General features: G+C 45.4%; 1 protein-coding gene across 1 annotated transcript; it reads left to right on the top strand.

Annotated features, from left to right (window-relative positions):
• Positions 1-6,531: 6,531 nt before the first annotated feature.
• Frat1 (FRAT regulator of Wnt signaling pathway 1) lies at positions 6,532-9,371 on the top strand. The gene has a single exon (XM_005343042.5). The coding sequence runs from the start codon at positions 6,935-6,937 to the stop codon at positions 7,766-7,768; it is 834 nt and encodes a 277-aa protein (XP_005343099.2). The 5' UTR covers positions 6,532-6,934; the 3' UTR covers positions 7,769-9,371.
• The last annotated feature ends 3,345 nt before the right edge of the window (positions 9,372-12,716 follow it).

Here is a 12,716-nt window from a genome sequence, read left to right as displayed (position 1 = left end):
TATCACATCCACATTCAGGCAACATGGTGAATACAAAAGAGAAAGGCATCAGGTGCAGTAATGCATGCTTATAATCCAGCAGCTGGGGAAGCTGAGGCAAGGGGGTGGCAAGTTTAAGTCTAGTCTCAGTAATCTAGCCAGACTGTAAGCAATTTAGTTAGACCCTGTCTCAAAATAAAAAAGGGCTAGCGATGTAACTCAGTGATAAAGCACCCATAGGTTCAATCTCCAGTGCCAGAGAGAGAGAGAGAGAGAGAGAGAGAGAGAGAGAGAGAGAGAGAGAGAGAGGAGAGAGGCTTGCCCTCTCCTCATAGGGAGACTTTCCAAAAGTATCATACAATATTTTTACTTGTATCTCTCTCACTAGCCAGAACTTAATCACATGACCACATCTGTTTGCAAAAAATGTTGATAAATGTCTTATGGCTCTGGTGCAGCTACAACTTGGGGTTATTAAGGGAAAGAATGGTAATTGGGAGACAAACAGCAGCCCCCATACAGCTTCTACTTATTTAACAAGAGGAGGCAGAAAATAAATGAATAAAGTGCATAAAATAACCTCAAGAAGAACACACAACAGATGATGCTCTATTTGCCTTTTGGATTTTGAACCATGTAGTTGTATTTCCTATTCAAATAAGTAAAGCCAGAATTAAAAAAATATGTAGTGAATTAGGTTACCCAGGAGTGTTTCCTAGCTTACAACTTTGCCCATAGCACAGCTGTGACAGGCCATCCAGATGGTCATGAAGTCTCTGCAGATTCCAGACTGTCTCTCCTTGACACCTACAACCAATCACACTTTGAATTTGAGCATCTGTTTTTTCAGTCCCACCAGCTCCCATTTGGCAAAAGCAACGTAGTCTCAGAAATGGGAGCACTCAGCCTATGTGGGTCATCCTCACATAGTAGTGATGTGGCCCTTTCCCCCCTATGATCCATGTGCCCTGAGGGATTTGTTGAGCTCTTGTCTTTCCATCTCTTCACTGTTGATTCCTGTTCTCTGGGTAGATCTGGGCCTCACATGACCTAACACCCATTACAGAGACTATCAGTCCTGGAGCTGCCAGTCTGAGTTGCAACAATAAACATAATCCCTTGCCTCTTTTTCCTTGGTGTTCTTGGTTGGTGGCAACAGAAATCCAATCTTTGCCTCTGTCACCACATGGTGTTCTTCTGGTGTGTCACTATATCCAAATAGTTCTCATGTTATGAGCATGCCAACTCAGCGTTAGGGCCCACTCTTACCCAATATGACCTCAACTTCATTTTATTACCTCTGCAAAGACCCTCTTTCCTAAAAAAGTCACATTTGCAGATTCTCCAGGAATGGGAACCTGGGGGACATTATTCAACAGAACACTGCACAAGTCTCCCACCTCTGGGCTGCAATGCTCCAGCCACCTCTCCAAACTTGAGTCTGTTTTCTTTTCATATATGGCAAAATACTCCACACTGCAGCATCGGAGTCACAACATTTTAACCACTGGGTTCTAGATCCAACTGCTCTAGCACCCTATTTAGTCAGTGGCTGCTTATCTTCCCTGCCCAGTGAGCAGCTTCAGGACATTTCAACTTCTGCCTTCCACAGCTCCCTGGGCTGCTTTACTGAGAGGTGTTTAAAACCTCATTGACACCTCTTAGCATCTCAGTTTGAATTCCCTAATCTCTTAAATTCTCCATATAAATCCCTGCTCCCCAGCCAGTCAGGCTCCAGAGCTTCCAGGTCTAGGTAACTAACAGGCAAAAGGGTCCTTGCCAAGAAGCACCCTGCACCTGCTGTGCTCCTTCCTAGACTCAGGGCTGCTGCTGGCTTTGCCAACATTTGTGTCTTATCCTCCCAATACAGATTGAAATCCTTCATAGCACAGAATTTAGTCAACTGTAGCAGATACCAACATTCTCTTCCCCCTGGAGTGTGAGCCTACGTGAGTCCCCTGTGTGCACCTGCCAACCTTGAAGTAGGTGGACACTCCCCCCTCCTCCCTTCTTCCCTTCCCAACAGCTAGTATCAATGCCCCTAAAGAGGCTTGATACTTCTGAGGCTTGCTGATCCTAACATTTGATTACAAAAATCTTAATGGTCGACAAAACTAAAAGAATTTGACAGTGAACACCCTCTTGCCTACCACCAGCACCTAGATTCTACCATTAACATTTTGTAAAAAGTTGAGATTTACCTCACATAATGTAAAATTCACCATTTTAAGGTACACACTTCAGTGATTTTTAGTAGATTCATTATGTGGTACAAACATCCTCACTAATTCCAGAATATTTTCATCACTGCAAAAAGAAAACCCATACCCATTAACAGTTAGTCCTAATTCCCTTCTCCTCCCATCCCCTGGCAACCACTAATCTACTTTCTGTCTCTATGGATTTGTCTATTCTGAACATTTCATATAAATGAGATCATATGTTGGCTTTTGTGCCTGGCTTCTATTATTCAGCACGTTCATCCATGTTGGGCCATGGATTAACACTCTCTGCCTTTTTGTGCTCACTAATAATCCACTCTATGATTATATGACATTCTATTCATCCATTCATCAACTGATAAACATATGGGTTGTTACCACTTTTTGGCCATTATGAATATACGCTGCTATCAATGTTTGTGTACACATTTTTGTGGAAATGTGTGATTTCAGTTCTTTTAGGGATATCCCTAGGAGTGGAACTGATGGATCATTTTGCAATATTAATAATCTGCTATACATGCTTTAACACCAATCTACCTGTTAACCATCCTTCTATCCATGTATTAATCTATTTCACATTTTCATGTACTTCAGACTAAATTGCAAGCATCATCTCATTTCTAAGCTCATCAGCATATCTATTAACTAGAATTCAATATTCGTTTGCAATTTTTACTTTGCATGTAAAATTTGTAATGTATTGAAATGTACCATGTGATGAGTTTTACCACAGGGCTCTGTGTTATATCCAAATCAAGAGAGTTGGATATAGAATATCACCATCAGCTCCCCTAATTTCCCTCATGCCTCTTCCATCTCACCCGCCTCACCCTCTCCAAATGTAATCAGTCTTCTGCTTTTCTTCCCATTATAAATCACTTTGCCTGTTCTAGAACTTCATATAAGCAGAATCATATGGTATGTGCTCTTTTATCCTCTGGCTTCTTTTGCTCAGCATTCTGGTTTGAGCTTCATCCACATTTCTAAGTATAGCAATATTCAGGACTCTTTTTTGCTAAATTGTATTCTGTCATCATCAAGGTATGAATGTTCCTTAGGTTGCTTATCTATTGGTGAACACTTGTTTCTAGTTTTTTGGCTTTTATCAATAAAGTTGCTGTGATCACGTGCCTACAAGCCTTGATGTAGACCCCATGTACAAATATGGATAAATATTTAGGAGTAGAATCATGGTTCAGGGTAGGTTCATGTTTAGTTGTATATTTTTCCAAATGTTTATGCTATTTTTCATTTTTCATGCCTATAATGATGTAAGAGACAAATTTTGAGTCAGAGAATAAAAACACAAATGATATAATTATTTTCATCTTAAAATTTTATTTTTTTTTCACCTCCCCATCCCGTTTCAAAAGTTTACATAATTAAGTTCTGAAGGTTCTGAATATCATAATCAGTAAACAGCTGCTTGACCATACTCTTGAACAACATGTCAGGATGGGGAAAAATAAACAAATTCATAAATAAGATGAAGCGATGAATTTTTCCTGACAAAAAGAGAAAAAGAAAAGCAAACTGGGAATGGAAGTAAATGTCCTCAACCTGATTCAAGGTCATCTATCTATGGAAAATCCTCAGCTAATGCCATACCTAATATGAAAGACAATGCTGTCCCCTAAGATCAGGAACAAGATAAGGATGTCTGCTCTTACCACTTCTATTCAAATTTTATTAGAGGTTATAGCCAGGACAATTAGTTAAGAAAAATAAAAGGCATCCAGACTAGAAAGGAAGCAAAACTATTTCTGTGAATGCCATGTGATCTCTTATACAGAAAATCTTAAGGAATCCACTAAAACGAGATGATGGTTTTTATGAAAACCCAAAAAAGTCCAGATATCCTAGATTTAGAAATTCAATGACTTTTGGGCTGGGTATATAGCTCAGTTGGTAGAGTGCTTGCCTTCCATGCACAAGGCGCTGGATTCAATCCCCAGCACCACAAAAAAAAAAAAAAAAAGAAAAAAGAAAAAAAAAGAAATTCAATGACTTTCTTCAAAATCCCTTTTCCTCTGTTTTCACATTCTTCCCTCCACACTTTTTTTTTAACATTTATTTTTTAGTTGTAGTTAGACACAATACCTTTCTTTCACTTATTTATTTTTATGTGGTGCTGAGGATCGAACCCAGGGCCTTGCATGTGCTAGGTGAGTGCTTTACCACTGAGCCTCAACCCCAGCCCTGTTCCCTCCCTCTTGACAAAAATAAACCAGCCCCCCCTTTCCTCCATCTCACCCCTTCCTAAAGTTTGCTCCTGTACTTCTCATCCTTGAACTGTCTACCAAGATGTTTGTTTTCGACTTACCTGTATCCCCTATTACCCTTCCTTTTCTATGTCATGTTACTCTCCTCTCTTTTTTAAAGGGGCCCCTTTAAATTTTAAAGAGCTCCTTACAACTTGCACATAGACCACACTTTCCTAGTTGGCTTCTCTGTATGACTGCCTTAGGGCTAATTTTTTTTCTTTCTTTAGTACTGGAGATTGAACTGAGGGGCATTTTGCCAATGAATTACATCCCAAACCTTTTTTTTTTTTTTTTTTGGTACTGGAAATTGAACCTGGAGGTGCTTAACCACTGAGCCACATCCCCAGCACTTTTTTATATTTTATTTGGAGATAGGTTTCCCTGAGTCGCTAAGTACCTTGCTAAATTGCTAAGACTGGGTTTGAACTTGAGATCTTCCAGCCTCAGCCTCCTGAGCCACTGGGATTATAGCTGTGGGCCACCATACCCAGCAATCCCAAACCCTTTTTATCATTTTGAGATAGGATTTTGCTAAATTGTCCAGGCTGGTCTCAAACTTGCAATCCTCCTCCCTCAGTCTCCCAGGTTACTGAGACCACAGGAGTACACCACCACACCAGCTAAAACAACTTTATTGATGTACAATTTACATATATGTATATATACAATTCTTTAATTTTAATTATTCACTCAATTTTTTTGGTAAATGGGAAATTTATAATATTTCTGGGGTAAGGCTATAGTTCACTAGTACAGCAATTGACTTGCATGCATGAGGCCCTGGGTTTGATCCCCAGCACCAGGCAAATTAAAAAAAAAAAAAAAAAGAATATTTTCATCACCCTGATAAATTTCTCTCCCCTGGCTTACTTTTATTTATTTATTTATTTAGATACAGGATCTTTCTATATTGCCTTCTGGCTACTAAATGTTCAGTACCCTGAGTAGTTGCAAGTCCAGTAATATGGCACTCACTGTCTAGGCCCCTACTTACACTGGTCCACCAAGTATACTTAAAAGCATGGTGTTTGAAAGGTATGTCTGGGGAATTTGGGATTTTTAATAAAGGCCTAAAGATTTCAACACAACATGTCATTAAAGGATTATTTTCTGTCCTTTTTCCTTTTGAAGCATGAAGTCTTGGGCTAGGGGTATAGCTCACTGGTAAAACACTTAGCACTTTCCTACCATACTTGAGGCCCTGGATTCTGTTCTAGAACCGAAAATCAATAAATCAATAAATTAAAAATTATCATTAAAAAAAAAAAGAAAAGGAAATCTTAGACACTGTGGTGCACGTTTATAAACCCAGAGATTCGGGAGGTTGAGGCAGGAGGATTGCAAGTTCCAGGCCAGCCTCAGCAGCTTGGCGAGACCCTAAGCAACTTACTTACACTCTGTCTCAAAAATAAAAAATAAAAAGGACTGAGAATGTAATTAACTTGTAAAACACCTCTGGATTCAATCACCAGAACAAAAGAAAAGGAAAAAGAAATGAAGTCTCGGTTAACCATTAAGTCAACCACGGTATCTTGAAGGGTTAAGATGGCCTGTGGCTTCATTTTCATCCAAACACATCATTTTCCTCTCTTGCTAACCCCTCAGGAAAGATATTCCCCATTGGATTAATGCGTTCTTCTAAAAACTTTCCAGCTCACAGCTCCTCCAAAAACGGGCAATCTCCTCCTCTCCAGCAATGCCAACCCCAGTCCAGGCCCCCACACTCCCAAGCTCCCAGTCAAGAAACATTCATCTGTGGCCTTTCTTTGCCATTTCCAACTCCACCACCCCCATCGCAGGACACGGTCCCCTTCCTCCTTTCGTGACTGTCAGCCTCGTTTCCATAATTGGCACACCGACTCCTAGTCTGACTCCCTCTCTTGCCACCCTCGCCTTGACGCCGGCAACCTGACCTCAAAAGCGCAAATGCTAAAACCAGACGAATTGACGTACGGAGAGGAGGAGTGTATGGAAGTGTGTGGAAGTGTGTGTGCTTGTGTGTGGAAGAAACCAACGGCGTCCGCCAGGGTGTCTATCTTCTGGAATGCCAATCACGTCCAGCTGAGGGAGCCACGATCAGCCCTCCACTGCACGCGCACAAACAGAGGCAGAGGTGTAGCGCGCAGAGGCAGTCAGGCTTCACTCTAGACCCCAGCCCTAAAAGAACCCTACCCACGAAGGGCACCGCACCGCCCCCCGGCTCGGCGCTGTGGTAGGGCCCGCGGACGTCATCCATTGTTTACAAATCAACCCGAGCCGGCAGGATTCCGGCTCCCCGGCTGCAGGCGCGCGGCGCGACCGCCTGGCCGGTCCCGGCTTTCGCGTCACCTCGACCCCGGCCCCGGCCCCGGCCCCGGCCCCGACTTCAACCTCGGCCCGGGCCCACCTGTGCCGCGGCCCGCCAAACGCGCCGGTAGAGGAGCCCCCAGCTACGCCCGCAGAGCTTTCGGTGCCCGGGAGGGGACCATGCCGTGCCGGAGGGAGGAGGAAGAGGAAGCCGGCGAGGAAGCGGAGGGGGAGGAGGAGGACGACGACGACAGCTTCCTCTTGCTGAAGCAGTCGGTGACGCTGGAAGGCTCGGGCGAGGTGGACCGACTGGTGGCCCAGATCGGCCAAACGCTGCAGCTGGACGCGGCGCACGACAGTCCGGCTTCCCGGTGCGTGCCCCCGGGGCCGCCGCTGCAGCCCCCAGTGGCGCTGCCGGCAGACAAGGCCCGGTCCCCGGCCGTTCCGCTGCTGTTGCGGCCCGTGTCCGCCGAGGCTGGGGGGCTAGCGCCCCCAGGAGCCCTACGCTGCGCCCTCGGGGACCGCGGTCGCGTGCGAGGTCGCGCTGCGCCCTATTGCGTGGCGGAGCTCTCCTCAGGCCCAAGCGCGCTGTCCCCACTGTCCTCTCAGCCCGGCCTTGATGGGCCTCCCGGAGCTGGCAAACAGGGCATCCCGCAGCCTCTGACTGGCCCGTGCCGGCGAGGATGGCTACGGAGTGCTGCCGCGTCCCGCCGACTGCAGCAGCGACGCGGGTCCCAACCCGACACCTGCACTGGCGACGACGATCCGCACCGACTCCTGCAGCAGCTCGTGCTCTCGGGAAACCTCATCAAGGAGGCAGTCAGGAGGCTTCATTCGCGACGTCTGCAGTTACATGCAAAGCTTCCCCAACACCGGCTCCTGGGTCCTCTGTCGGCTCCAGTGCACGAGCCCCCTTCGCCCCGAAGCCCTAGAGCGGCCTGCAGTGATCCTGGTGCGTCCGGGAGGAGGGCGCAACTCAGAGCCACAGATGGCGTTCTTGTCCCTGGCAGCTAACAGCCAAGGTGGCCACAGCGCCAGCCTCTGACTATGGGACAAGGGATTCCCTCGAGGACTGCGACCCTTCTCAGACTAGTGGAGGACCCTGTTCAGACTAGTGGAGAACTCTCGCTTTCAGAAGTAGAAAAAAAATAAGTTAACGAAGACTGGGAACCAAAAAATCGCCAATGTCTTCATGGGGAACTGAGGTCGAGGGCCCCAATCCAGGATTTCAGTAGCCCTATTTAAGGCAGATATTACAGAGCACACCCCAAGCTCACACTCAGTAGGACTCTTTGTTTGGCGTGACCCGTGACCCGACTGCGCAGTGTGCGGTTCCGCGCAGCCTCTGGGGCCAGCGGGGTGACCACGTGGCCATGGGCCACACTTCTCAGGATCGCCAAGCTTCACAACGACGGGAGCATGGTCCCAGTTACTTGCTTTACCTTTTCAGGGCTGTATCCTGATCCACTTCGAGAGAAGGGGACAAGAGTAGACGATAATTTCAGGAATCTACCCCAATCAACCGGATTCGAAATTTTACGACACTTAAAATATCATCTCATGACTTTGGGGGGTATTGGTTTTAATATAGAAAATGTGGTACTACGAAAACACTCTCTTGGGGTTGAATAGGAGTAACCTTTTTTTTCCTCTGCTCTCTCTTTGCAACCGACTGCAGTTTTCAGGGTGCTGGGTGAGGACTGTAGCCACAGACGGGTATGGTAGGCGGCGGCGGCGGGCGTGTTGGGTGGTGGAAGAGTAAGGCGAGGCGTGGAATGAACCTGATCCTCTCTAATGTGTGTTTTCGCTGCTGCCGGCCTGTCCTTCCTAGAGTTCAAGGTCACTATTTTCCTGGGCGTGCACTGTGTTGCGGGACTCCTGCAGGACTCCTGCAGGGAGGGTAACCCGGTCTGCCTGTGCTTGGAGGAGAGCGCAGTGTTTTTCAAGTGCTTGAGTCTCCTGAGGACACGCGCGCCGCCGCCACCATGAGTGGGGAAGTAGAGAGGTGCTGGGAGCCTGTGCTTCCTGCTGGTGGCCACCGCCCCTGCTCGGGCTCCGTGCTTTCACGGAAAATGTCCTGAGATGTGGTCCAGGGTCCCTCCTCACTCCCTCGGCTCTGTTCCCCTATTCAAGCGGGTGGCGCAGGCTATTCTGGGGGCCGGGTCGAGGGCCTAGCAATGCACCACGTGACAGGCACTCAAGGGACACAGCCTCACACAGCATCTTATAATGGGCTCTCCAGGGCCATTTGCAATAACAGCTGCAATTCCCTGGGTAGACAGAGTTGATTTCCTCCCCCTGCCCCTCCCCCAGCCGTGCTCGCCTTTGTAAGTGAAAGAAACCGAGTAGAAAATGTGACCCTCCAAATAGAGAAGCTGCAGGCTTTGCCATTGTGATCATGGTGAAGTGCATGGAACATACTGTTCACTCCCTCTGAGGGCGCTGAGACCGTTTTGTTGTTTTAGTTTTATAAAGAGTCATTGGCTTGTTCAGCATCCAGATGTGGTTGTTGACATATCTACACTTCGCACCGGAGTGTCTGGAATCGTGGCTATCCTGATTATAGGATTTTAACTTAACTGAAAGACCTGTTTTGAATAAATGTGTTGGTTTTTTTTGTTTGGTTTAATTTTGTACTTGCCACCAGTGGGGAAAGCTGTACAGAACACACTTCTCAGATCTCCATAAACATGAAAACACTTGAAATCCCTGTCAGCTTGGCGTGCGGATGGTAATTAGAGCGCCTTTGTGTCTGAGCAGCTCACTAGTTAGACTGAGGTCTGCTCAGCTGGGTGTGTATCAATGCTGGCATGAAATTAAATGAAAGTGAGGTCAGGTTTTGGACCAATCCCATTCACCAAAACCTCACAGCTTTTGGATTAATAGTTAGGGATGGCAAACGTGTTATGAAGCTGCCTCTGTCTTTTGGCAAAGGATGTTAGATCCTCCAGTCACTGCAGCTGGAGCAGCTTATCACTTCTTTTTTCCTTCTACTGTGGTCATTTAAGTGGACTGTTGGTCAGGAGGCTGCTCAAGATGCAAGACTGGTGGTGGGAAAAGTGGCTGAGAGCTTATTAAAGGGCTCCTCCCTCTTTGCTCTTGGCACATTTACTACCATTCTGGCCCTTCAGTGACACAGCAACCCTTTCTACCGCTCTCCTTCCATTGCTTTAATACAAGGAAGGAGCTAGGTTGAGTGACAGGGTACCTGGTGTTACAAGTCCACTTATTAAGCAGAGAGGGAATCTTGGGCAAGTTGCTCAGCCTCTGTGGCCAACTAACTGGATCCTCAGTTATTCATAAAACAGTATAAGCCAAGATGCCAAAACTGTTTTCTAGAGAGAGAGTACTCTATGAGTTGTGTTCTTATTGTCTATGACACACACACACACACACCTGCCCTTTTTTTTTTTTTTTTTTTTGAGACAGGATCTCACTATGTGACTTAGGGTCTTGCTAAGTTGCTGAGGCTGGTTTTGAACTTGTGATCCTCCTCCCTCAGCCTACCAAGCTGGGATTACAGGCAAGTACTATCATGGTTGGCTTCTATCTCCCTTTTTGACTCGTTTTCATTTGTCCCATTCTCAAATACGTGGGGCTGATGGTCTCTGAGGAACACCTACCTCCAGAATACACTTAGACAGCTATTTTCCACTATATGCCCAGAAAGGGCTGTGGTGTGCTCAGTCTCATGTTACCCAACAAGGGAAGAGTGATTATGGAAGCTCTAAAAGAAACTGAGAAAGGAGCTGCCAGCAATACAGTGGGCTTCTACCTCTGGGCACGCATGCAGAGAAAGTAGTCAGGACCCCTAGCATGGGGTCCTGAGTTAGCTCAGATTCTTAGCTGTAGAAGGATCTCAGAGGTCAAGGGTTAGAAGCAACCCAGGGCTTGCTTTCCCTCCCCAACTGTCCATGATTCCATGTCACTGCACTAACTATGCTGGCTTCTGGAATGCTAAAGCCAAACTTAAGGTTTACACAGTACAGTCCTATCCTTGAAAAAGGAAAACTGGAGAAAACCAATACCTACTTTGTATAAGGCACTTGAAATCCTGAATCCTGTCACTGTTCAGCTCTAAAACTTCCTGCCAAATTTTACTATTCACCCCAAAATCCTTTTTGGAATAAAAATCAGGACTTTTACAAATAATCTTTCAAAGCTATTAGGCTTGTGTGTGTGCGTATGTGCATGAATGTTTATACATGCGCCGCACACACATGCACACACACAAGCTGGGGATTAGATTCGGGATCTCAAGGAATCTAAGCAGGTGCTCCACCACTGAGATATACCCCCAGTCATATTAAACCATTTTATAGATGCAAAATTAGTCTGGGGAATTGGGCAGGGCAGAGGGGCAGAGTGACTCACCAAAGTCATTTATGAAATCAGAGATCAAATTGAGTCTGGAATTCAGGTCTATGGGCTCACAGTTGAGGCCTCTTTCCAATAACTTGACACCATCTTAGGATTCAGCATCAATGTTCACTGCACAATTCTGCACATACAGTATAATATTAATGACACCTTTAAGTTGCCCAAATTGGTAGTTCCATTGGAACCCTGGAAAACTCTTCCCCAGGTGCCTAGACTGAGCTAGGAAATGCCAAGTGTTCCAAATCCATTTTCTTACAAAATGTTCAGCATCCTATGAAGATAGCTAGCTACAGAAAATGGCTAAGGTGAGATGAAAGACCAAAGCTACAAACCGAATGAAAAACATTTTTAAAATAAGCTGATGTGGGTCAATTGACAAGCAACAAGTAATTTAGGGGGAAAAAAAAGCCACACCTTATAATTTTAGAGGATTCCAAAGTCTGCCATTCTAAGATTTCATTCTAAATTAGGAATAAATGCTACTATATTTGGATTCAATTTTTATCCTTTTTTATTTTCCTCTTTCCCTTTCTTTTTCTAGCTCAGAAGCTGAAACATGGAGTGAAGATCAGACACCACTTTCCTATCCAGCAAAGTCTGCATTGAACCCTGTGATCCCTTCCTTCCAATCAGAAAAGAGTTACCTTGGCAACCAAATTACTAACTCACTCAATTAGCTCCCCCCCTCTTTCACCAATGCTCAGTAATCACAGAACGTCAGCCCCGGGAGAGCTCAGGGTTTGGCAGTCTGGTGCTACTGCCTCATTTAGAGATGGAAGCCCAGAGAGGTTTCCACTTGAAGGTGCACTCCATTTGAACACTGTACAAGCTGGTGCAGGCAAAGGAGAAAAACTCTCCCATGCATTGTTTTCATCCATAACTGGAGGGAGAGCAAATGACCTGCCCATAACAATATTTCCCAAAAGATATAAGAGACGAGCCTGGGTTCTAGAAGCAGCCCTCTATTGCTAGCTGTGTGGTTCAGGGAAGGGTCCATAAACTCAATATCAGTAAACTCATCTGCAAAATGGGACAAAGCATAGAGCCTTAGAATTGTGTGAAGATTTAATTATATATTGTATTGGAAACAAAGAGCAAATAATAAAACGTCAATCCTAGAAGATATTGAATTAAGGTCATTACTTGCAGTCTTTAAGTCTTGTGGGAAAACTGTACCTCTTGTTGGGAATATTGCTCAGTGGCAGAGCACTTGCCTAGCATATGCGAGGCTCTGAGTAAAATCTCCAGTACTGAAAAATAAAGAAGAAAATAAGAACCTCCCCCTCTTTTGTTTTTCTGAGGATTGAACTCCAGGGCACTTTACCACTGAGCTATGTGCCTAGCCCTTTTTATTTTTTATTTTGAAACAGGATTGCTTTAAATTGCTGAGGGTCTCCAACAGTTGCTAAGACAGGCCTTGAACTTGATTGTCCTGCCTCAGACTCTTGAGTCACTGTAATTATAGGTGTGTACCACCACTACCCACAAATCCTGCCTCTTAATGACTCTCTGTTTTTCTTGTTGTCCTTGTTGATGTCGTTGTTGGGGTCTTTTTCTTTTCTTTTTATGTTTTTTGTGCTGG

The sequence above is a fragment of the Ictidomys tridecemlineatus genome, chromosome 1, assembly GCF_052094955.1.
Source record: "Ictidomys tridecemlineatus isolate mIctTri1 chromosome 1, mIctTri1.hap1, whole genome shotgun sequence".
Classification (NCBI taxonomy): domain Eukaryota; kingdom Metazoa; phylum Chordata; class Mammalia; order Rodentia; family Sciuridae; genus Ictidomys; species Ictidomys tridecemlineatus.
This window is presented reverse-complemented; position numbering and strand designations above follow the sequence as displayed.